Source organism: Salmo salar, chromosome ssa26 (assembly GCF_905237065.1).
Source record: "Salmo salar chromosome ssa26, Ssal_v3.1, whole genome shotgun sequence".
In the NCBI taxonomy this organism is placed as follows: Eukaryota; Metazoa; Chordata; class Actinopteri; order Salmoniformes; family Salmonidae; genus Salmo; species Salmo salar.
The window spans coordinates 28,079,612-28,106,566 of record NC_059467.1 but is presented as its reverse complement, the minus strand read 5'-3'; the positions used below and the strand labels follow the sequence as shown (position 1 = coordinate 28,106,566).

The 26,955-nt window shown below is 42.4% G+C and overlaps 1 protein-coding gene across 5 annotated transcripts in view; it reads right to left on the bottom strand.

Moving 5' to 3' along the window:
- Window positions 1-26,955, bottom strand: part of LOC106587576 (adenylate cyclase type 2) — an 84,920-nt gene that overhangs the window by 19,954 nt on the left and 38,011 nt on the right. For all 5 annotated transcript variants that reach the window (XM_014176095.2, XM_014176097.2, XM_014176096.2 and 2 more), the window contains exons 2-8: window positions 17,675-18,575; window positions 8,998-9,195; window positions 7,026-7,193; window positions 6,576-6,725; window positions 3,560-3,720; window positions 1,046-1,157; window positions 513-640 (exon numbers count right to left, since the gene is read on the bottom strand). In XM_014176095.2, coding sequence (XP_014031570.1) covers window positions 513-640; window positions 1,046-1,157; window positions 3,560-3,720; window positions 6,576-6,725; window positions 7,026-7,193; window positions 8,998-9,195; window positions 17,675-17,839 — 1,082 coding nt within the window. In that variant the 5' untranslated portion in view covers window positions 17,840-18,575. The remainder of the gene's footprint in view (window positions 1-512; window positions 641-1,045; window positions 1,158-3,559; window positions 3,721-6,575; window positions 6,726-7,025; window positions 7,194-8,997; window positions 9,196-17,674; window positions 18,576-26,955) is intronic.

Here is a 26,955-nt window from a genome sequence, read left to right as displayed (position 1 = left end):
CCATGTTATTTTTACTCGTTATTGTTACCGACTGTGTATTTATTCCTTGTGTCACTATTTCTATTTTGTATTTCATTTATCTTTAACTCTGCATTGTTGTAAAAGGATCCTTAAGTAAGCATTACACTGTTAGTCTACACCTGTTGTTTACGAAGCGTGTAACAAATGAAATGTGATTTGATTGTCCAACAAGGCAGAGAGGAGCCATGATAAAGCCTTCCTTTGACAGACCCTCCAGTCCTCCAGAACACCTGATTATAGAACTAACTCACTCTCATAACCATCACTGACCCAGACGACTCATATCAACACCTACTACTTAGGCCAGAAAGTCCCCCTTGCGTTATACAATAACAATACCCTCCCTACCTGACTTTAACACATCTGATTTACTATACTCTATTTATCTCACAATCTAATGAGAATACATGTTGCTAAAGTCCTGGAACTAACCAGAAGGATCACATGTTTTAGTAATTGTTTTCCCCCCAGGAGGCCTCCTCTGAACTCACTTGATGGCCTCACACATGTCCAGACCCATCTTCACACAGTTCTTGGCATGCATGGGCAGGGAGACAGGCAGGCCAGACACACAGTAGTAGCAGTCTCCCAAAATCTTGATTCTCATGCACTCGTTCTCCTGAAGAATAAAATAGAAAAATACCACAGACCATGAAGACCATCCAAGAAGCAGACATGTCAACTGGATTTAGCATGAACACAAACAAGGCATCAGAAGTTCTCCTGAAGAACCAAACACACAACACATCCATACGTGTTCAGCCCAAGAACTACATGTACTTGTTTTTAACTATCTGAGATGATCTGTGTCATGAAACGCACTCTATAAAATAAATATATTATTAGAATTATTATTATCATGATGAAGCAAGCACTGATTAATGCCACATAACAAGTGGATTATGCATTACTACACTGTCGTGTTATCATAATAAACGTAAAAGTGTAGCTAAATATGAAATAAAAGGTGAAAAGTCAGTGTTAATTTAACTAATGGTGCAAATCTTACAAATTATTAACTCACCTTTGCAATCTGGTCAAACTTCCCAAACAGCTCGTTGAGCATAATGACCAGCTCCTTCGGAGAGCAGTCGCTGGCCAATCGGGTGAAGCCCACAATGTCAGCATACAGAATACTGCACAAAGAGAAAAGCCAAGGGTGTGTTCATTAAGAAACATGGTTTGCAAAGAAAACAAGAAGTATTCATTATTGGACAAGTTTAGATAGTCCCTCCCTGTTGCACATAGTTTCCAAGCATTTTCTTGCATTTCATGCTTACTGATCACGACCGACTCAGGACATATGGGGTCAAGACCCATTAAAACTGTAAAATGTTCTCTCCGTCCATGGCAAAATGCGTAGAATTGCATGAAATCAGCTTTAAAACATTAAACAAATTGTCTGTAGCCAACAGGACGGCCACTAAAATGTTTGCCATTGGCCACGTCCACCAACACGCCCCCCCCACCCCCACAATGCTAACTTTGCCACAGCTGCTGAAAAAAATAATAGGGGAAGCACTGCACTGTATATTGAGTGGAAGTGCTATAAGCTTATTGTGAACCCTATCCTCCACACAGAGCACCTGACCCAGGCCACCACACATCCAGCCGCCACAGCCTAATCACTGGCTCATTACCAGGGCTCAGAGGGCTAACTGCTGCCAAGGTCAGTCCTCATTAAAGTAGCTAACATTAGCCTGTTGCTCGCCAGGCAGACCAGAGAACCATGGCTGCCCAGTAACTCTGACTGACAACAAGCAGGTGTTTCCTTGGAAAGAACATGTCTAATGACAAGCATGTCTTGTGTCATTACAAGGATGAAATGGGGAGGTGGTTGGGCTATAATTCACAGTAACACCAAAGGGCTTAAATGAGGATTCACGCACTAGCCGAGCAACAGCAGCACATGATACAGTCTGATCTTCACAAGGCCTTCTCAGATCAGACAGTTTAAATGTCCCTCCTTTTCTATGAAATCATATTAATTATGGGTCTAAACTTATCAAATCAACCAGGTAGTTACAAATGTCAGTTTGTCAGGCTACTGAGAAGATTGAAGAGTGTTACTGTGTTGACCTTAATTTGGACAACAAATGGGCTCCCTCTCTCTCCTGGAAGGTAGAAGGTACAGTACAGACTGTAAGCAATTACAGAGTCTAAAACTTAGGGAATCTATTGAGCCATCTGCCAAGGTTCACTGGATAGGCTACAAAGCCAATGTCTGTCAGCACTTTCTAAATGAATGCCCATAAAACAAAAGGCCTCATTTGGGTCAATGATCAGCTACCACTATAATGCTAAATTTCATGAGAACTGACTGGGCATTGTGAGTGTAAATAGACCTCCCAGAGCAGTGATGGGCAACTCCAGTCCTCGGGGTCAGAGGATATCAGGGGAAATTAAATTAATACATTTAGAGAACACAAACAAACTATTCAAAGCACACATGCAACATATGATTTAACCCAGTGTTCAGACTATTGTTTCCATCTTTGCGGGTCGGCACCCGGGTCTCACTGGGCCATGGATCCAGCGGACCTGCTCTCACTTGGGGCCAAAGCCAGGTCACTGGTACTTTTCAGCTGGCATTTACATAACAATGGCTAACTGTGAACTTTAACACATTCTCACAAAGCAACTGATTCTGCTCTTCTCAAGTCCCTAGCTATGGAAACCCAATTTCAAAACCAAATCAAATCGTATTTGTCACATGCGCCGAATAAACATGTGTAGAACTTACAGTGAAATGCGTACTTACAAGCCCTTAACCAACAATGCAGATTTAAGAAAAAAATAACAAATAAAAGTAAGAGATAAGAATAACAAATAATTAAAGAGCAGCAGTAAATAACAATAACGGGACTATATACAGAGTCAAAGTACGGGGGCACCGGTGTCGAGGTAATATGTACATGTAGGTAGTTATTAAAGTGACTATGCATAGATAATAACAGAGAGTAGCAGCAGTGTGAAAGGGGAGGAGGGAGGGCAATGCAAATAGTCTGGGTAGCCATTTGATTAGATGTTCAAGAGTCTTATGGCTTGGGGGTAGAAGCTGTTTAGAAGCCTATTGGACCTAGACTTGGCGCTCTGGTACCACTTGCAGTGCGGTAGCAGAGAGAACAGTCTATGACTAGGGTGGCTGGAGTCTTTGACAATTTTTAGGGCCTTCCTCTGACACCACCTGGTAGAGAGGTCCTGGATGGAAGAATGCTTGGCCCCGGTGATGTATTGGGCCGTTGCAGAAGCAGAAAAAAAGCAAAAATGTAAAGGCAGGGAATGAGAAAATCAAAGACTAAAGCCAAAAGCGGAGTTTCGTTCAAGAGAACATTTGGGTTGGGTAAATATTTCCCATGTGTGTTATTTGGTAGACTGAAAACCGTGCTTAGTTTGACAGGCAATGAGTGACAGGCAAAGGATAAGATTCTACTGTATGTTTCTTAGTAATTTTCTTAGAACATAACAGGTTTTTTGAACAGGCTGTATGTTTCTCAGTCATATTCTTAGTCCTTGACAGGCTATTGTTGTACTGTACCTGACGTTCTCGTGTCTCTTGACGTAGAGACTGTGGAAGTTGTTGTCTTTGACGAGTCGTTGCTGCTCTTCTTTGTCCTTGCAGTCTTGCAGACGCTCCATGATGGCCAGCTTCATCTTCATGGAGATGTAGACCGGCAGCACAGACTGCAGCAGGTTCTCCTACGCAGGCACACACACACGTTAGCATCAACACACCACACCCACCCAACCACACACACTGTCCGATAGACAAAAGGTCATGAACCCAACCCAATTGGAGTATCAACCAGCTGTCAGAGTGTCTTGCTGATCTGGTAACTCCACTAACAAGGGCCCCATTCATTCAGATTACTGTTAAAAGCTTTATAATCATTGTGCTGCCAGTCTGGTTGTACAGACAGTCAACAGAAAGATATAACATTGCATTGAGAGCCTCTGGATGGAATAGAGTCAGGTGAGATGGGAATCTAAGAAGTTAATAAGGAGATGTCTCAGGAAATCATTCTTCAATCCCATCATAATTCCTGTTCACCCTTATGATGCAATACTGAGGCACCGGACTACTCTCTTTCCTCTCTCCACTGGTTTGGCTGCATCCACAGGGGGGAAGTTGCTCCTAGGTACAGATCTAGGATCAAATCCTAACTTTAACCATTAGTGGAAGAAATGTAAAACTGACCCAAGACCAGTGTTACGGGGTAACTGGTTAGGCCTACATACTCTCCCAGATAGATTACCACCTCCTGGTTCAAATGACTGGAGCAGGTTTTCCAGTAAACCGTAAAGCATGGAAAATCATTCTGCACAAAGTGGCCTTGATTTGGTTCAGTCAGCTCAGTTCTGTGCTGTAATTGATCTGGCAGATTCTATCTGACTGGGTCTAGAGAACAATGGCATAGTGCTCTGTGGAGGGAGGGAGGGGGGGGAATACTGTTCACCTCAGCGTTGGGACCCATTTCAAACCCTCCCTTCCCTCTTCTCTTTATTTATGGTGCCTGTGCTCTTTGGCTAACCCCTGTGGCACTGCTCCTTTTTTTGGGCTCAATACAACAGAGTAGAACAGAGGCAGCCAGCAGCCTCCTCTCTCTCATGGTGTGTGGTGTCACTTCCTAAGCAACTATTATTCCAAATGAAAAGAATGTATGGTTAAAAATCCATTTGAAACAGACACCCGTTTTTACTAACAGAGCACACACACAGACATCTACTTAAAAAATCATTCATGAAATTTTATTTGAGGGGGATTTGATCATCGTAATGAAAAATACAAGCTAGAAAACAACAAGGCTACTGGTCTTAAATTAAGTAAAAAATTAACCAGTGCTATTATGACAAAAATATTTTAGCCTAACACTATTTATTAACTTTTATTAGTCTTTCATATTTCCTGTATTCAGTTGGGTCAGCCTCTGTTCAGAAAGAGACACCAAAAGTATCTTATTCAACCAGACCAGGATTTCCAGGATTTCTGATACACTGGGAGATCGCCCTTGCCAAATAGGTTTCTAATCTCAAGGGTCTTTCCAACCTCTTAGGGCTAGGGGCAGTATTTTCACGGCCGGATGAAAAACGTACCCAATTTAAACAGGTTACTACTCTGTCCCAGAAACTAGAATATGCATATTATTAGTAGATTTGGATAGAAAACACTCTGAAGTTTCTAAAACTGTTTGAATGATATCTGTGAGTATAACAGAACTCATATGGCAGGCAAAAACCGGAGAAAAAGTCAAGCAGGAAGTGGGAAGTCTGGTGCTTGTAGTCCTTTCAAGTGATTGCCTTGACTGTATACAGTGACTTAGGGTTCATTTTGCACTTCCTAAAGCTTCCACTAGATCAGTCTTTAGAACAGTGTTTGAAGATGCTATGGTGAATTTGAAGGGAATACCAGCTGTGGTAAACTGGTGTCCCATTATAAGGCATGGGCTCAAGTCACGCGCAATGACTTGGGAGCGAGCTGAGTTCATATTGACTCCTAAAGAGAACGGATAGGTCCGGTTGGAATTTTATTCAAGGTATATGATAAAAACAACCTAAAGATTGAGTATATACATCATTTGACATGTTTGTACAAACTGTAGTATAACTTTTTTGACTTTTGTCTGGACTAAGTAAGCACGCGCGTAGTGGATTTGGATAGTGAACCTAACGCGCGAACAAAATTGATTATTTGGAAATAAATCTGAACTTTATCGAACATTTATTGTGGAGCTGGGAATCCTGGGAGTACCTTCTGATGCAGAAAATCAAAGGTAAGTAAATATTTATAATGTAATTTCTTAGTTTTATTAACTCCAAGATGGCGGGTTTCTGTTTGCTAGTTGTTAATGTCATCTGGGCTGTACTCAGATTATTGCAAATTGTGCTTTCGCCGTGAACCTTTTTTGAAATCTGACAAAGCGATTACATTTAGGAGAAGTGTTTCTATAATTCTGTGCATAACACTTCTATATTGATCAATGTTTACGATGAGAATTTACGTACTGTGTGTGCTCATTGTGCTCATTCACCGAAATGTTTGGAGGGAAAACATTTCTCAACATTACGCGCCAATGTAAAATGCTGTTTTTGGATATAAATATGAACTTTATCGAGCAAAACATACATGTATTGTGTAACATAATGTCCTAGGAGTGTCATCTGATGAAGATCGTCAAAGGTTAGTGCTTCATTTAGCTGTGTTTTGGGTTTTTGTGATGCATGTAGTTGCTTGGAAAATGGCTGTGTGGTGTTTCTTGTGAAGTTTATGTCCTAACATAATCTAATTTTATGCTTTCGCCGTAAAGCCTTTTTGAAATCGGACAATGTGGTTAGATTAACGAGAAGTTTATCTTTAAAATGGTGTAAAATAGTTGATTGTTTGAGAAAATGGAATTATGAGATTTTAGCTGTTTTAAATTTGCCGCTCTGATTTTCCACTAGCTGTTGTCAAAATCAATCCCGTTAACGGGATGAGAACGGGAAGGGGTCCCATAGAGGTTAAAGGTTAAATAACTAAATCAAGAAGATAGCAGAGTGTCTGATAATATTCTCACCTGTTGTCTCTTTTCTATCTCCAGCTTCATGCGGATGCCCAGACATCTGAGTGTATCCTGGAAGGTCTGTCTAAGCGCTCTCTCCATCAGGACCTTATGGAAGGCCCCCACCCCACTGCCACACAGAAACACCACCGCATTGGACAGCAGCTGGGGACAGAGGGACAGACATTACAACCTAGCTGCACAGCATAAGCATTTTATTGTCTGTTTTCAGAGAAATGTGCCTTACGCCTTTAAAACTCCTTACAGAACATCAAAAACAACACTATAGCACACAATCTCGTTGAAACAAACATGACACATGAGTTATTAAAACACACACAGTGATACTTCCTGTTTATAGAAAACTATTTAAAGCACAACATCGTGAACATACATAACGTTATGCATCACCAGGAGATCACGTAACACGTATAATTGTTACTAACAGCATAACTAATAACACACCTGATTGGCCAGAAAGGGGCTGGGATCTTGGGTGTTGAAGACAGTGAGGCGTAGAGTGAGGACCATGATGTGAGAGAGTGAGGAGATCACACTGAGCACCACAGCATAGCACATCTGGAAAGGCAGCATGGTGTACACTGTGAAGATGATGAACAGGAAGAAGGGAACCTACAGGAGAAAAGGAGAGAGAGAGATAGGTCAGACTGATATGACATGAAACACTGTGTGGGGAAAGAGTCTCGGACTGGCAGCACTATCCAAAGAACAAAAGGTTTTACTGGACAACTGTCACCTCAGTGTACTGGCAAGATATGCTATAACTAGACAAATATAACTTTTTGATGCTTCTGTTCATGTGTGTATATAATATATGTACACTCAGTGGCCAGTTTACTAGGTAGGCCACCCCGTTCATAAAAATGGTTAGTTCCTACAGACAGTGAGTCACGTAGCCGTGGCTTGCTATATAAAGCAGACAGACAGGCATCAAGGCATTCAGTTACTGTTCGATTGAACGTTAGAATGGGCAAAATAAGTGACCTAAGCAACAGAGCGTGGTATGATCGGCGTTACCCCTTTGCCTCCAGAACAGCCTGAATTCATCAGGGCATGGATTCTACAAGGTATGGCGTTCAAAAGTTGCTCAATTGGTATTAAGGGATCTAACGTGTGCCAGAAAAACATTCCCTATACCATTACACCACTGTCATCAGAATTCACATCAGTTGGCAGTGCTGTAATGGTGTATTTTGCTCATTCTAACGTTCAATCGAACAGTAACTGAATGCCTTGATGTCTGTCTGCCTTCTTTATATAGCAAGCCACGGCTACATGACTCACTATCTGTAGGAGCGAACCATTTTCATGAACGGGGTGGCCTACCTAATAAACTGGCCACTGAGTGTTTTGTTTGTTATCACATGGAGAAGATTGCGTGCTCTGTGGGGTAGATCTTAAATCTTATACCTTCTTCAGGGAAGGAAACAGAAATTGTGTGAAACGTAATTCTGAAATAATGACCAAAGTAAGGATTTGGCGTAAGCAGCATGAGTCCATGGTCCCATCCTGCCTGGTGTCAACAGTACAGGCTGGTGGTGGTGGTGTAATGGTGTGGGGAATGTTTTCCTGGCACACGTTAGGACCCTAGATACCAATTGCACAACGCTTGAACGCTACACCTTGTAGAATCCATGCCTGAAGAATTCAGGCTGTTCTGGAGGTAAAGGGGGGTCCGACCCGGTACTAGATGGGTGTACCTAATAAACTGGCTAGTGTGAAGATGGAGGAGAAGGGTAAGAGGACAAAGGAAGTGGGTGTCATAGAAATACAACATTATGTTAATCACATTACTTTTATATTAGAATGTATTCCTATATTAGTATATTCACACTGTTTTTCTTAGAGGCAACAGAATAGGGTTCTTTGAACTCTCATGTGTCTGTGTTAACGCTGACAGTAGATTTACCATGGCTTGGTGATAACCTAAAGACTGCATTCCATGATTAGTGTCTGTGTGCCTGTCTGTCGGTGCCAGGGGGACCCAATCTCCTGTTTACTTATCCCATATGGCAGATGAATACTGGACTCCATCATTCTGAGGGAAGGGCTTAGAATCCTATGTTGCATTAGTATTTCTGTATAAACAAGCAGTAAATGAACTAGAGAGGTATCTGTTGAACGAGAGCACAATGTACCTTTGTATAATTTCACGTATCTGTTCTTCGTCACAAGGACTCAGGAAGACTATGAAAAGTTGTAAATGAATCCTGTTTATTTGGGCTTTAACTCCACACCAATGGGTGACCATTAACACTCTATTACTGCAGTAATTATTAATAAAGTTGATGGTTTTGAAGAAATCTAAAAGTCTCTCCTTTGATTAGAATAATTACCACCACATGGGCTTCAAACATTTATTTTGAAAGCCAACAGGCTTTGTTGTGCAACCTTTATTTAGAGCGAGAGTGTATACCTGGTCCCAGGGCAGGATGAGGGGTCCGCTGAAGATGAAGGTGAATCCCATGGTGAGGTGAGTGGCCCAGACCACCAGACCCAGCAGTCTCCTCCAGCGCTGGGTCAGGGTCTCTGTACACACCAGCACAAACACAGCCAGGAACACACACAGGCTGCAGCTCACCACGCTGACAAATGCACAGTGCTCCTCCGCACTCTGAAACGGAGAGGGATAACATAATGCACACTGAATCCCAATCATGGAATTTACATTATACTCTACATTGAGATATACACACAGTCATAGACACTGATGCCATATCCATCTACACACAGCCATACAGACAGACACACAATGCTCTACTCCTCTAATGAAAAGACAAGGATTAAAAAACAGGCTATAATATACATTCTGTCTGAGGACAGGTTTTGAAGTGTTATATAGATCAGGTACAATGATATGTCTAAACAACATTCACTCAACATCCCTTCAACATCATTCAAGTCCCTTTCTTATGCCTATGTACGGTCTAGTCATGAGAGCGGCCCATATCTAATTCACCATCGTGGCTTATTCAGGCTTATTGCACATCTGTCTCTGCGTCATGTCTTGTTGCTAGAGGCCACAGCATCTTCCTGATTGAATTACACTGAGAGGGAAGAGGAAGGCTCAGATATGGATTTCTGGTGTGTGTGTGTGTGTGTGTGTGTGTGTGTGTGTGTGTGTGTGTGTGTGTGTGTATAGACACTTGCGTCAACTTGCGTGCATGCCAGTTAGCGAGAAAGCGAGCGAGCGAGAGAAAGAGAGAATGGGAAAGAGTTAGATGCCAAGGAGAGCGGGAATGACTGTGTAAAGGTCCCTGAGCAGAAGGCCATCTCGGCATTGTATATTGAGCATGCTGGTTTCCATGGTAGCAGAAGTGAAGGCTTTTACTAGCACATTTAACTACGGCCACACCCACTAAATCAACCTATAGGAGACTTGTTCATTTCCTTTTCTCATTTATTTTCAGATGGAAGGAAGCTGTGAAAGTCTATACAATTAGAGAACAGATTGCTTCTGATCCTCTCCTCTTGAAATCTCATCTGAAAAGCAATGACCCAGGTGGGATCTGCTCAGTCTCAGCCTGCCATAAGTTAATGTTTTCGTCTGTTGGGCATTGAAATTCACATCAGGTTTTGTTTGTTATCACATGGTGAAGATTGCGTGCTCTGTGGTGTAGATCTTAAATCAGATCACTTCTTTAGGGAAGGAAACAAACCGTGTGAAATGTAATTCTGCAATAATGACCAAAGTAAACCCACAAGAACATACACTCTCTCTAGTGTCCGTTGGTGGGTTAAGTTAACTTATGTAAAATGAGGACCATTCTAAAAGCATCCTCTCTGTGGTCTCTTTGACTCTCTTACACTCTCTGTACTCCGTTAGAATCTAAAGGACTTTATTCACCTAAAAACAACAGGACTCTCAATAGGACCTTTGTTCAATCTGAGCCCAACTATCCTGTTTAAGTATCACTTAGAAATTTATGTTGGAATGCCCTCCTCTCGCTCACTGGTGGGCTCATGGTCTCTAACAGGTAGTCTATCTATCTACAGTGGAGAGGGAAGTTCTACAAGTTGAACACAGTGACTATATCACACTTATCCTCACAGGCCTGTGCACTTAACAATAGGCATTAGCCTACACATGCTAACTAACCTGCCACGAAAACCTTAGTGGTGGGTTTTACGTCATCAAAAGGAACATAACATTCAACATCCCAATTAGGATCTGGCAAAAAAATACTTGAATCAGTTATAGAACCCATTGCCCTCTATGGTTGTGAGGTCTGGGGTCCACTCACAAACCAAGAATTGAGATTGCATGCATCATTTTGCAAAAACATCCTCTGTGCACAACATAAAACACCAAATAATGCATGTAGAGCAGAATTCAGACAATATCTGATAATTATCCAAATCCAGAAAAGAGACGTTAAATTCTACAACCACTTAAAAATAAGTGATTCCCAAACCTTCCATAAGAAAGCAATCACCTACAGAGAGATGAACCTAGAGAACAGTCTCCTCAGCAAGCTGGTCCTGGCGTTCGGTTCCCAAACACAAACAGACCACACAGAGCCCCAGGACAGCAACACAATTACACCCAACCAAATCATGAGAAAACAAAAAGACAATTACTTGACACATTGGAAAGAACTACCCCAAAAACTAAGCATACTGGAATGCTATTTGGTTCTAAACAGAGAGTACAGTGGCAGAATACCTGAACACTGTGACTGACCAAAAAGTAAGGAAATCAGCATAGCCTTGCTATTGAGAGCGGCCACCGTAGGCATAGCCTGTCTTCTCTCTCTCAAGTCAGTTATGTCCCCACAAAATGTGGAAACTGAGCTGCACGTCCTTACCTCCTGCCAAATGTATGACCATATTAGAGACACATATCCCAGAAATGTTCCAGATGCACAAAAAGCGTATTTCTCAAATTTTGTGCACAAATATGTTAACATCCCTGTTTGTGAGCATTTCTCCTTTGCCGAGATAATCCATCCACCTGACAGATGTGGCATATCAAGAAGATGATTAAAAAGCTTGATCATTACACAGGTGCACCTTGTGCTGAGGACAATAAAAGGCCTCTCTAAAATGTGCAGTTTTGTCACAACACAACACTGCAGATATCTCAAGTTGAGGGAGCGTGCAATTGACATGCTGACTGCACGAATGTCCACCAGAGCTGTTGCCACTGAATTTAATGTTAATTTTTCTACCATAAGCCACCTCTGTCGTTTTAGAGAATTTGGCAGTACTTCCAACTGGCCTCACAACCGGAGACCACGTGTAACCACTCCAGCCCAAGACCTCCACATCCAGCTTCTTCACTTGCGGGATTGTCCGAGACCAGCCACCCGGACAGCTGATAAAACTGTGGGTTTGCACAACTGAAGAATTTCTGCACAAACTGTCAGGAACAGTCTCAGGGAAGCTCATCTGCTTGCTCGTCGTCCTCACCAGGGTCTTGACCTGACTGCAATTCTGCATCACAACCGACTTCAGTGTGCAAATGCTCACCTTCGATGGCCGCTGACACGCTGGAGAAGTGTGCTCTTCATGGATGAATCCCAGTTTCAACTGTACCGGGCAGATGGCAGACAGCGTTGTGTGGGGGAGCGGTTTGCTGATGTCAACATTGTGAACAGAGTACCCCATGGTGACGGTACGGTGGGGTTATGGTATAAGCTACGGACAACAAACCCAATTGCCTTTTATCGAAATACTGTGACGAGATCCTGAGGCCCATTATCGTGCCATTCATCTGCCGCCATCACCTCATGTTTCAGCATGATAATGCACAGCCCCATGTTGCAAGGATCTGTACACAAAGCTGAAAATGTCCCAGTTCTTTCATGGCCTGCATACTCACCAGACATGTCATCCATTGAGCCTGTTTTGGTTTCTCTGGATTGACATGTATGACAGCATGTTCCTGTTCCCGCCAATATCCATCGACTTTGCACAGCCATTGAAGGAGTGGGAAAACATTCCACAGGCCACAATCAACAGCCTGATCAACTCTCATGCAGCGTGAGATGTGATGGACCTAGTTTGGCATCAACACCTGAACGAGAAAAGTACTACAGTGCCTCAGGCCCTGCCAATGTCAACAGCATGAGTGTGTCCCAAATGGCACCCTTTAACTTATACAGTGCACTACTTTTGACCAGAGCCCTTGACAAAAGAAGTGCACAATATAGGGAATAGGGTGCCATTTTAAGATGCAACCACGTCTTCGTTCACTAGCCCTGACTGACTGAAGCCTTGTAAAACAACACATTTCACTGCACCTATCCCGTGTTTGTGAGAATAAGGCACTCACCTGTCAGTTTATTAGGTACACCACCCTGTTCACAAAAATGGATTGCTCCTAAAGACAGTGGCTTGCTTGGATCCCTCCTACGTGGCCATGGCTTACGACTATATACACTACTATATAAAGCAGGCATCGAGGCATTCCGTTGCTGTTCGATTGAAGAAAACTAGTGACCTATGCGACTGAGCGTGGTATGATCGGTGCCAGGCGACCTCCTGGGCTTTTCACGCACGACAGTGTCTAGGGTTTACCGAGAATGGTGCAACAAACAAAAAACATCCAGCCAGTCAGCAGTCCTGTGGGCGAAAACAGCTCGTTGATGAGAGAGGTCGAAGGAGAATGGCAAGAATCATGCAAGCTAACAGGCAGGCCACAAACAGGCAAATAATGGCATCCAACTGGCCTCACAACCATAGACCACGTGTAACCACGCTAACTCAGGACCGACACATCCGGCTTCTTCACCTGCGGGATCATCAGAGGGGGGAGGGCGGGATGCTGAGGAGTATTTCTGTCGGTAATAAAGCCCTTTTGTGGGTAAAAACGAGTTCTGGTTGGCTGGCCCTGGTTCCCAAGTGGGTGGGCCTGGCTCCCAAATGGGTGGGCCTGTGCCCTCCGAGGCCCACCCTTGGCTGCACCCCGGCCCAGTCATGTGAAATCCATAGATTAGTGTCTAATTAATATATTTCAATTGACTGATTTCCTTATATGAACTGCAACTCAGCAAAATCTTTGAAATTGTTGCATTTATATTTTTTTTATGTACTTCCCCCTCAGCTCAGACCTGCAATAACTCTCATAACACTCCTCTTTTATTACGCTGAGGGAACCTACACTACAGTTCAAAAGTTTGGGGTCACTTAGAAATGTCCTTTTCCATGAAAACATACATGAAATGAGTTTCAAAATGAATAGGAAATATAGTCAAGACGTTGACATTATAAATAATTATTTTTAATTGAAATAATTGTGTCCTTCAAACTGCTTTCGTCAAAGAATCCTCCATTTGCAGCAATTACAGCCTTGCAGACCTTTGGCATTCTAGTTGTCAATTTGTTGAGGTAATCTGAAGAGATCTCACCCCATGCCTCCTGAAGCATCTCCCACAAATTGGATTGGTTGATGGGCAATTCTTACATACCCTACGGTCAAGCTGCTCCCACAACAGCTCAATAGGGTTGAGATCCGGTGACTGTGCTGGCCACTCCATTATAGACAGAATACCAGCTGACTGCTTCTTCCCTAAATAGTTCTTACATAGTTTGGAGCTGTGCTTTGGGTCATTGTCCTGTTGTAAGAGGAAATTGGCTCCAATTAAGCGCCGTCCACAGGGTATGGCAATGGTGTTGCAAAATGGAGTGATAGCCTGCCTTCCTTCTTCAAGATCCCTTTTACCCTGTACAAATCTCCCACTTTGCCACCACCAAAGCACCCCAGACCAACACATTGCCCCCACCATGCTTGACAGAAAAGCAAGTATTTTTATCATTATTTTATTAACGAAAACATAAAGATGCTGATGAAGAAATACAGTACTGTACAGCATATGCTTTTACATTTGGATAATAAAGCATTTTGAAGATATAAGCCACCTGCATTTATTTATTAGGCTAAAACAAAACAGCATAACGGTCTGGACGACCCTTTCTGTGCCTGGTGAGCAGTTGGTCAAGTTCTGTTGTCAGAATAGGAATGGAAATGTCAGGGTGAACCAACGACCTGATGAACCTGCCAGGTATGTTGACTCTGCCTGTCGGAGGTGGAGTTCCAGAGCTCACAGGTGTGCCTTGCATGGATTGTGACTACATCTCTATCCTCGCCCTCTTCAACACATCATTCTCCTCCTACGCCGCCTGGCTCTGGAACAATGCATCAGCTGCTGCCCGTATCTCTGCCCTCGGATAATGTTTCTCTTTCTGCTGGTCTGCCTTCAATGACTCGATCTCGGTCTTCAAAGTTAGAATCTGATCCATGTGCATCTTCATCAGATGAGCAGAATGGACCCGCCCTGAGCCCCCATCGATTACAGTGGCCTATGATAGAAATAGTAGATCAATTAAGAATTAAAAGGTGACTCCAACACACAAGTGCTGCGTACACATTTTAAGAATCTAGCAAAACGAACCGCTTTCTTGGCAACCATGTGTTTTTTCGGTGCGGCCCGTTGTCCAGCCCTTTGACCTCTGATCTCCACGGATGGTTGTCAGCATGGTTGTATGCTCTGCAAAAACATTCATGTTTTTTGTACACAGTATTTTTGATTTCTTTATTTAACCATTATTTAATTATCGATTTTATTACACAGTATGCCTACACATTGATAGGCTACATATATTTATATTTTTTAAGAAAATGCACTGAAACCAAAATACCTTTAGTTTTGGTGATCCTCTCAGCTCCGGCTTATAGTCCTCTCATGGTTACGGTCCTAACCTTGGAACGGGTAGCACCATAGAAAGAATCAGGCTTGATGAAAACTGTCCATTTCGTCTGTTCTCTTTGGTCGCAATGTCATTTTTTGCAGGTAGGGGGATGTTCACACCTACAGTAGCCGGGCCATAAAGAGTCTATTGTCCTGCTAATCAGTCTACAAGTGTTTGAAAACCTGTTTTCAAAATGCCACCAGCTGTCCATCACTACTGTAAATAAAAACACAGCATCTTGTTTACATTCTTTATTGTAACCACAATGTCACAAATAATTTGTATCTACCTTTCCAATTACTTTTAGAGTTTGGTATTGACAAATGTATGCTTTTCATGTCATTTTTTGTTAAATCCAGTTCGGATTTAAGTATAACTTTTGAGTGACGCCTTTAGTGAGAGGTCTAATGCTTTAATAGTTAATAATATCTGCCCTCCGAATTCATATCTAAGGGGCATTTTTCACACCATTAGTCGTTACATTGTTTTAGTTTGAACGTGCAGACTGGCACTAAGAACAGTGGGAATGTTTCTCTAGTCAGCACCATTATTAGTGCAATGCCCCTTAAAGTGTTGCTCTGTGCAACCCAGTGGGGCGGGGCGGGCGGGGGTCCACCCCCCCCTTCCTCCCTTCCCCATGGGCTAGGTCAGTCTTCTGTGCGCGACTCTGCGGCCCATCCCGTGCCCCCTGCCCTCGTGCCTTGAACCTCATGCGCCCACCGCTGTTTCAGTGGATACAGCTGGAGAACTACAAGGCAATCCCATTGTGGGCCACTCGGGAGCCATGACCAATATATATTGTCCTGCTAATAACAGGGTTAATAAAATATCTGGGAGAATATCCAAAGGGGCATTAATATAATTCTAAATTAATAATACTAATCATTTAATTTGTTTAAAAAACAACAATATTTTGGAGATGATTTCATTTTCAAATAACGTAAAATTTGTGAGAAAAAAGCCATTCTTGAACATGGGATGAGACATTGTGACTAATTTGTAAATAAAGCCAGTTTGTTATATTGAATTATTTATTTGTGTTTTTAGAGGGAGAGAAACCAAAAACCTACAGTCATCTCATGGGTCTCCCAGTCGAGGTCAGCACAGGTATTGAACCAGCATCTGTAGCAACACAGCATCTTAGACCACTGCGCCACTCAGGCGTTGTACCACATGACCGGTCGGAGTGGGCTACAGTACTACAGTAAGAGCAAAATAATCCTAACAAAATAAAATAAAAACCTTAGTGTAACAACAGTTTTAGTAAGTTATACTGAAGTCGTGCACAATTATCAGTTTCTATTTAGGTTTATGTCGCACATTCATTGTCAGTTAGAGACAGTAGGACCCAAAAGCATAATCAGTGCTCTAACTCCCCCTTGCGCTGGTCTGGAGCAATGAAGTGGTGACGCAGGGTACCGTACTAAACCACAAATCACCTCTAAGTCCCACAGCATAATCGCAAAACTTTTAGTGGAGCAACCACTGTGTGTAGATATTCCATTAAAAATCAGCCGTTTCCAGCTACAATAGTCATTTACAACATTAACAATGTCTACACTGTATTTCTGATTAATTTGATGTTATTTTAAAATTGACTTTTCTTTCAAAAACAAGGAAGTGACCCCAAACTTTTGAACAGTAGTGTAAGTGCTGCTTTACGTTTTATGCATCAGAGTGATTACTTACTGCTCTACACAGACGTATACATGTAACCTAAAATGTCTACTAAAACTCTAGACTAGTGACATATTTACCTGCTACACAAATACAGTGATTACCTGCTTCTTAAACTCTGAAGTCTACACCAATAACATCATCTCTCATGTATTGCTACGCCTTGACTGTTGTTTCGAGGAGACATAAAACAAAGACCTCTAATATCTAGGCACAATTATTCAATGTACTACAGAAAAATAACATACTACAATTTTTTATTTAACCTTTATTTAACTAGGCAAGTCAGTTCAGAACAAATTCATATTTACAATGACGGCCTACCAGGGTTAACTGCCTTGTTCAGGGGCAGAACGACAGATTCTTACCTTGTCAGCTCGGGGATTCGAGCCAGCAACCTTTCGGTTACTGTCCCAACGCTCTAACCACTAGGCTACCTGCCGCCACACAATGGTGTCTTTAATGTGCTAATTTCCATATCTTCACCCATTATCTATAAACTCATCCAGTGAGGACATCACATCCCCTCAGGGGATATTGCTAAGTCATTCAAAAAAGCTGTAATTAGCTGGGCTCTGATGTGTAGCAAACTGTCACTTCATACATGGGTAGGTGCACACACACTTCTAGGTCTCGGTAGATGACGTCACTTACACAATGGCCGCTAGCTAGCGATTCCACATCAGCTACACACACACACACGCACGCACACACGCACTCACCAGGTGCAGGGCGAAGAAGAGGATGATGAGGGCTCCGCAGGACAGCATGGAGAGGCCCAGTAGCAGCACCAGAGGCTGGTACTGGCTGATACAGGAGAACTTCCTGTACAGGGCCTCATGTTTCAGCTCCTGGTCATTTAACAGGTACTTCCCTTTAGCCGGCATGGTGGTGCTGACCTGTTCACTACTAAAACCCTGATAAAAAGGTTACGGGCCGAAACACGCTGGTTTTAACAAAGAAGCATTTCTATCAACTTCCACTGTCCTCTAAGAGTTGCTGAATTTCCTCTCCACTTTTGTCCACCACTCCTCACACAGGTATGGTAGGCAGGGAATAACGCTGAAAACACCACCCCACAGTGTAGGGCAGGGTAGGAGCCGTCTTCTGCTGCGACTGAAACAGACGTGTGTGTGTGTGTGTGTGTGTGTGTGTGTGTGTGTGTCTACAGATCCACACATCCAGGTGGGCAGGTTTGCTGAGGCCTTCTAGCTCATACTACTCAAGTGCAGTTGTCGATGTTATCTCTCATTTTAATATGTTCCTCTCTTCTTTCACTCACAGGTTTTGAACTTTCTCTCGCTTGCTTTTCTTTCACTCTCTTTCTCCCTCTTTTATCTCCCTTTCTGCATTGGCAGGCAGACCCAGTTCATCCTTGCCAGCTACTGTGTTCCATTCTTCAGTGGGGTTGAGTAATGATCCCAGCGCTGAGAGAAGAGACCGGAGGAGGAGAGTCTAAGGAAAGAGGAGAGGAGAAAGAGGGTGGAGCCTGGGAGGGCGGAGGAAGAAAGAGGGGTCGTCAAGGATTCCTCCAGGATTCAGGATTCTGTCCCATCAGTGCTGAGCGGGCAGAGAGAGGGGCCCAATGTAGCTCCACCCACTGGAGCTGGCACAGTCAGAGGCCTGGGGAGGAGACAACAGAGACAGACTGGGTGAACTTACTGGAACCACTTATCAAGACAGAAGTAGAATGAAATAGCAATCCACAACACTTGAGGGGCATGGCTCTTCAAAGCACTTTCTCTTGTTCACATGTCAGAAAATGTTGATGCACTCACTAAGCTTGTTATGTTTCAATAAACAGATTACATTTTTATCTGGCATTGAGAATTAAAAAAACAACAGTTTAGCGATATGATTTTAAACTACATTACTGTCTGCCAAACTGTACACAGTTAGAGTACAGTACAGAGAGTCCCTTCATATGACAAAGACAGACTGTTGTTTAGCCAAGTGTGTAAATATTTATCACAAGTGAGTGAATCTTCAATCCTCATTCAACCAAAGCCCTGCAGTTGTTCCCACGATCAAGAAAGCCTGGTTTGTCTGTATTCAGTCCCAGCCCCAGTCCTCAGTCTCTGTCCCGGCTTGGCCACAGCTCCATGGAGAACTGCCATGATGACACCTAGTCCTTCTAATGAGTAAGCTCTCCATGGAGCGCTTTACTCGAGAATACGCCATCGAGGGAAGAACTCTTGCATCATGAAACACCACACGGGTCTCGACTTCATTTACTTATATCTTATTAATTTTACTCTGACAAAACACATTCAGCATTGTGGAGTTTAAATGCTAGCCAAGAGTCAGTCTATGTCTGCCAAGAATTTTACCTTAGCAATCCATTATTCACAAGAGTTTAAGGAGATTGTCATTCATCGCTTTAATACGTAACACATTTAAAAGATGGACAAAAATAACTGGTCCACTGAAATAAGCATATTTTAAATCTCCGGCACTGGGGTATGTCCAAACCGTTCTTCTTTACGTGAAACTGCAGTCTTGCTCATGATTAAGGACATGAATGCAGCCCCTTAGAAGTTACATTAAATATCAATAAATCAAGGTGTATTAACCTGTAGGAAAATAAACCAGGTCTATGTTTTGTTAGGATCTATTGGCTGGGCAGAGTATGTACTTTGCTCCTGTCTTAATGAGCACAGAGCAGAGGCCACTAAAGCCAGTCAGTATATGAGGAGTCTGATTCCCCTTAGTTGGTCTGCCCTCGCTGGCTGGCTCCCTGTCACACAGGAAGTTTGCTCAGTGAATCAGAGGCTACGTGGTATTTACAAATCTAAGGCTGAATGAAAAATAAATTTGGGAGACTCTCGTCTCAAGCACGCAGTAGGAAGTACTAGGCATCCTTATCTGGTTGGTTTAAAGAGGGCCCAGCGGCTGGTCTTTGTCTCACCTGATAATAAAATCACAGAACACAACAGCACAGCTACAATATGGGCGTGACTGTAAACCATTGGGCTCAGAGACTGATTATGATATCACTTCTCATTTTGTCATTTCGTAGAAGGGATTACATTCTTGGCTTCATAAACAGGCTGGTTTGTTTGGGAGGCGCTAGATGTTGCTGGGTTGAAACGATATGAAATTAAGCTTGCATAAAGTTAGTTAATATAAACCTCATCTCAGCAGTTGCTAATAGTCCTAACTCCTGGACCTGTCCTAACAGCACGAAGCATTGTTGCCTGTTTGTCTTTTAGCATGGCAACTGTTGCAGTGCCATAAAATAACGAAGGCTGATGAGATTATGTACCTAAAGACCAGAGAGGGAGGGACACCTGTTGGGCTGTGTGATTGGGTATCCCAGCCAGCCAACCACTCAGGATGCTCCAGTCATAGTGACAACCTGCTCTGTCACAACAGGCCGTGTGTTGATGGAGGTCCGGTCAGCAATTTACAGCCTTGCTGTTTAACTGTTCCTTTTATTACTATAAGACTATTACTGCCAAACATCTAACAACCCTTTACCCAGACCCTATCCTGTACTACCCAGGCTATCCTGCAGTCTGACTAACAGACCGAGTTAGGGAGTTAAAGCAGAGGACGAGGTAAAGCACATACTGGTAAGGGATCCATCTTCTCTATTAGAAAACAGCTGGGGCCCTGAGGTGGTCAGGGCCCCTCAGATCTATGATATACACACTGTTCATATGAAGGAAATTACTCCTTCAAAAAGAACACCTAAACAAAACACTACTTGCCTTACATCAGACGTGTTGTGAAATATGCGATCATTTCTGATTTAGCTCCTTCAGACATTCAACCCACAGGCTAGATGACTGCTCATGCATGCAACCAGAGTAAACAGTAGGGAGGGTGAATGAATGGGAGGATAACCAGGCCCCAATGGCAGACAGTAAAGGATCAAAGGTCCCATTTTGTCATGGCTACTCATCTCCTGGATAATCCAGCACAGTAGGTTGGTGTGATCACCCTTAAACAGGGAGACTTGGAGAGTAAGTTATGAGTCTACAGTGACTGTGGCAGAGATAGACAATGAGCCACAACTGTGAGGGAAGTCCAAATAGACCATTAAGGGTGGTACTGTTAGAGAATGGTTCTGGGACAAAGGGACTGTGAAACGGCACCGAGACAGTATATCTCAGAGAGCAGTCAGGGGAGACTTATTATCTAGAAGGCTCCAGGGAACTTCTGCTTATCAATGAAACACAGGATGATGGTTCTCCTTTCAATCTGCGCATCTTCCTGTTCACTTAAGCCAGGCAGCTCAGGGGGTGGTGATAAAACAGTTTCTATGCTCTTTCGCGATGGCTTTTTCTTGCTTTTCTGTGACTTTGTAGCCTACTTTGTCTTACTCTGTGTGTTGGTTAAACTGGGATCACTTTCATTGTCTGACATACTGTCTGTGTGCATTCCAATGTTAGGTCAGGACAGTGAGGAAATAATGAAGACATTTGGAGAGCAGCCTCGTACTGGGGCAGATGGCCCAGTTCCCCACGATGTTAACAATCAGTGAATAGGTCTGTCTCAGTCGGACAGTAGGATACTAGTACTGATCATTCCAGGATGTTTTGTCCCGAGGCAGCCATTTAACACCGCCATAGAGCGCTTGTTTGTGAGACAACGGCTTGATATTACAGCTCCCAGCCCGACAACCTCTTTATGTTCCAATTCTAAAGTTGTCATGGCAAAGGACTGATGCAGCGGATCTCTGTCTGTCTCTGCCGCTGAGTGGAGTCGTGCAGAGCAGTGCTGGAATAGCGGCCTGGCTTGAATAGGCTGGAGTCTCTCAAGAACAGGATGAATAGCAGTAACTGCACTGCGTTGTCGGGGAGGCCTTTCTCTCTGAAAGAGCTGAGGCAAATCGAGGCATTCTCACAGAGGTCTCGCAAACTGGTGTCATTTGACTCCTGGAGCAGCACAAAACTACAGACGTCATCGCCAACCCAGAGCCCAGCCACCGAGATTGGGAAAGCACATGGCTGCTGTCGCAAACTGGCAACGTGCATTAACACGAGATAATAGAGGACGTGAAGTTCAAGGGACTGGATGTCGTCTTCTCTTTGGCCTCGCGACATGTGAGGGCAAGGAAATTAAAAAAGTTGCCACTACAATTGATGGGGAGCAAACTATATTTGAGCTGGTGGGATTGTTATGCAGAAGACCACCATTCATACTACATTTTTATGCGGCAGAGTAAGCCACAGCTGGGCAATTCCATGCTTTTTCACTTTTAAATGTACACTACCGTTCAAAGGTTTGGGGTCACTTAGAAATGTCCTTGTTTTTTAAAGAAAAGCAACATTTTTTTCCAGTAAAATAGCATCAAATTGATCAGAAATACAGTGTAGACATTGTTAATGTTGTAAATGACTATTGTACCTGGAAACAGAAGATTTTTTATGGAATATCTACATAGGTGTACAGAGGCCCATTATCAGCAAGCATCACTCCTGTGTTCCAATGGCACGTTAGCTAATCCAAGTTTATCATTTTAAAAGGCTAATTGATCATTAGAAAACCCTTTTGCAATTATGTTAGCACAGCTGAAAACGTTTGTTCTGATTAAAAACTTCTTCAGGCTAGGGTCTATTTTTCTTCACTTCCTGTCTGACTGACGTGCCCAAACGAAACTGCCTGCTACTCAGTTTGTAGAAATGTTAAAGTAATGTATGAGACTATAACACAATTGATATGGTAGGAGAAAATCCAAAGAAAAACCAACCGGAATGTTTTTTTTTGAGAGAGAGCTCATGCACTTCCAATGAAACGTATAGGGTCATATCCAAATCCAGCTCCCAGATTGCAATTCCCATGGCTTCCACTAGATGTCAACAGTCTTTGTTTAAGGTTTCAGGCTTGTTTCTTCCCAAACGAGGAAGAATTTAGAGTTTTAGTACTGGGAGTCAGAGTAGGAAATCAGTCTGTGCGCGCGCGACTAAGAGGACGCGCACCTGCTAATTTTGCTTTTCTATTGAACATACTTCTTTCCGTATGAAATTTAGTTTTATTACATTTTAGGATACCTGAGGATTAAATAGTAATGTATTTTGACTTGTTTTAACAAAGTTTCGCGGTAGCTTTTTGGATTCCTTTCTCTGCATGTTGAATGAGTGGATTACTCAAATCGATGGCGCCAACTAAACAGACTTTTTGGGATATAAAGAAGGATTTTATCTAACAAAACGACCATGCATGTTTTAGCTGGAACACTTTGGATTGCAAATCAGAGGAACATATTCAAAAAGTAAGTGAATATTTAATCGCCATTTGTTATTTTATGAAGCCGGTGCTGGTTGAAAAATATTTTGATGTGGGGCGCTGTCCTCAAACAATCGCAAGGCATGCTTTCGCTGTAAAGCCTATTGTAAATCGGACAATGCAGTTAGATGAACAAGACTTTAAGCTTTTAACTGATATAAGACACTTGTATGTACCTAAATGTTTAATATCTATAATTTTTATGATTATTTATTTGAATTGCGTGCCCTCCAATTTCAACGGAAGTTGTCGACAAGTGTCCCGCTGGCGGGATGCCTAGCCCTAAGAAGTTTTTAAGAAGCAATAAAACTGGCCTTCTTTAGACTAGTTGAGTATCTGGAGCATCAGCATTTGTGGGTTCGATTATAGGTTCAAAATGGCCAGAAACAAATAATTTTCTTCTGAAACTCGTCAGTCTATTCTTGTTCTGAGAAATGAAGGCTATTCCATGTGAGAAATTGCCATGAAACTTTAGATCTGGTACAACGCTGTGTACTACTCCCTTCACAGAACAGCGCACAACTGCCTCTAACCAGAATAGAAAGGAGGAGTGGGAGGCCCTGGTGCACAACTGAGCAAGAGGACAAGTACATTAGTGTGTCTAGTTTGAGAAACAGACGCATCACAAGTCCTCAACTGGCAGCTTCATTAAATAGTACCCGCAAAACACCAGTCTCAATGTAAACAGTGAAGAGGCGACTCCGGGATGCTGGCCTTCTAGGCAGAGTGGCACAGAAAAAGCCATATCTCAGATTGGCCAATAAAAATAAAAGATTAAGATGAGAAACTCTTCACAGTTTACATTGAGACTGATGTTTTGCGGGTACTATTTAATGAAGCTGCCAGTTGAGGACTTGTGAGGCACATTTTAGTAGTCTGTTACAGAAGCACAAACTAAATCCATCTGTCAAGCTATGAACTCTGCATCAGTCAACTGTCTATATACAGGTAGCCGATACACTGATACACACCTGGTCACACAAGATATGCGCACAAAAGTCTCTTATCTCCCAACAGACCATCTGGTATGTGTGTAATAAGCAGGTATGTAGATTCAATTGTTTTCAAGGAAACATGCATCCCTTGTTTACTGCGCCCTTTTAAACTTTTGTCCTACAGAGAAAGTAACTCTCCTGCAGATCTCACATATATAAGGGGCTTTTATAGCACAGTCATCCCCAACAGATGGATGAGGCTTTGCTGTCTAGTGTGAGGTTTCTGTATAATAAGGTTCCAGCTGCGTTATCTGTTTGGGTTTTTAGGTTACGATGAAACAGACATTATGGATGTTCTTGTTTGTGATCTCATGGCAACTATTGTTGTCAACTCGTAACACACTCGTAAATGGTTTTGTAATTTTCAAAACATCATTCATATGATTTGCTGGATGTAAAAGGTCAGCCCTCATGAGCATCAACAGTGTAATCATATCAAGAAAATAAGTGCATATCATTTGAGTGAAGTGTTGACTTGAATACCTAATAAAGGTCATCATGAGAGGATTATACCTTCCTTTCTGCTGTATGGAATCTAGAAAGGCTGGACAGTTCAGTTGAGCTTTCAACTCGTAACCATAAAACCTAACATGGGCTTAGTCTGACCTGTGAATAGCAGTTATCTGCTTTCTGCTCCCTCCTTCATAGAGGTCTTTGTTCATATGCTTAACACCCTGGCAGTCCTACAATCTAAGCTAGATTCCCTCAATATCACACAAAATATCAAGGAACCCACCAGGTACAACCCTAAATCCGTAAACATGGGCACCCTCATAGATATTATCCTGACCAACTTGCCCTCCAAATACATCTCTGCTGTTTTCAATCAGGATCTCAGCGATCACTGCCTCATTGCCTGCATCCGCTATGGATCCGCAGTCAAACGGTCCCTTAAATAGACCGCAACACCGCCCCCGTTGGCAGTTCTGTCTTTTTGGTAAATGTTATAACCATGTATTGCTACCACTGTATTTTCTAAGTGAGTTTCAGAGATAGTCAGAATATGAATGTCATCTGTTACAAGCAAGTTATTGACACTGAATACCCCTTTGAGCATGGTGAAGTTATTAATTACACTTTGGATGGTGTATCAATACACCCAGTCACTACAAAGATACAGGCATCCTTCCTAACTCAGTTGCCGGAGAGGAAGGAACCGCTCAGGAATTTCACCATGAGGCCAATGGTGACTTTAAAACAGTTAGAGTTTAATGGCTGTGATAGGAGAAAACTGAGGATGGATCAACATTGTAGTTACTCCACAATACTAACCTAATTGACAGGGTTAAAAGAAGGAAGCCTGTACAAAATAAAAATATTCCAAAATGTGTGTCCTGTTTGCAACAAGGGACTAAAGTATTACTGCCAAAAACTTTTGGTCCTGAATGCAGTGTTATGTTTGGGGCAAATCAAATACACATTACTGTTTACCACTCTCCATAATTTCAAGCATAATGATGTCTGCATCATGTTGTGGGTATGCTTGTAATTGTTAAAGACTGGGGAGATTTTCAGGATAAAAAGAAACGGAATGGAGCTAAGCACAGGCAAAATCCTAGAGGAAAACCTGGTCTGCTTTCCACTAGATACTGGGAGATTAATTCACCTTTCAGCAGGACAATAACCTTAAACATAAGGCCAAATATTCACTGGAGTTGCTAACCAAGACTAGATTGAATGCTCCTGAGTGGCGTAGTTAGTTTTGACTTAAATCGGCTTGAAAATCTATGGCAAGACTTGAAAATGGCTGTCTAGCAATGATCAACAACCAACTTGACATTGCTTGAAGAATTAAAAAAATAATAATGTGCAAATATTGCACAATCCAGGTGTGGAAAACTCTTAGAGACTGACCCAGAAAGACTCACAGCTGTAATTGCTGCCAAATGTGATTATAACATGTATTGACTCAGGGGTGTATACATTTCATTTTCATTAAATGTCTAAACATGTTTTCACTTTGTCATTATGGGGCATTCTATGTAGATGGGTGAGACATCTAGTTAATCCATTTTAAATTCAGGATGGGATGCGGTTGCTGACTTCAAATATATTTTTTAAAATTAGTGTCATACGTTAAATATAATCTAACACTTCGCACAGTGTTGAAGGTTTGTTAAAGAGAAAGAAAACCACTTCAGTGGTGTAAAGAATGATGACAAGAACATATCTTGTAAATCTAATCGGTTTTGTCGGATTATGTAGCACAGTGGTCACCAAACTGTCCATAGCGATCGACTGGTTCATCCTAGTCGATGGCAAAAACATTATATAAAAAAACAACGATCAGCCTTGCATTCCTACTTTTTCTGTCTTGCGCCGTTGGGAGTAGGTGCACTTGTTTCAGGGCGACGTGTTCCCATTTTGAACCATTTCATGTGTCTGAAGGTACAAACTCCGCCTACTCGGCGTGCCCAGGGAGGAAGTCAAGTGCACTTATAGGCCTACCACTAGCCAGTCTAATTGCTCAGATCACTGTGTCTGTCCTCTTCCTCAAGCACACAGCAAAGTAAATCGATACTATGATTTCAAAACGTTTAAAAACCATGACTAGAGAGAGACTGTCAACGAAGAGCAAAGAGCTGCTGTTTTTGAGAGTTCATGTTTAAGTTTTTATTTAGCACTGTCAACACTTTTTATTCAACACTTATAAGTTATGAATAGCACTTCTCCACTAACGCTGCAACCAGCACTGCAGCTTCAATGAATGAGTAGCAAAGTGTTTCGATAGGCCTGCGTTATTATTAGCGGATGTGGGTTTTTTAATAAAGGAA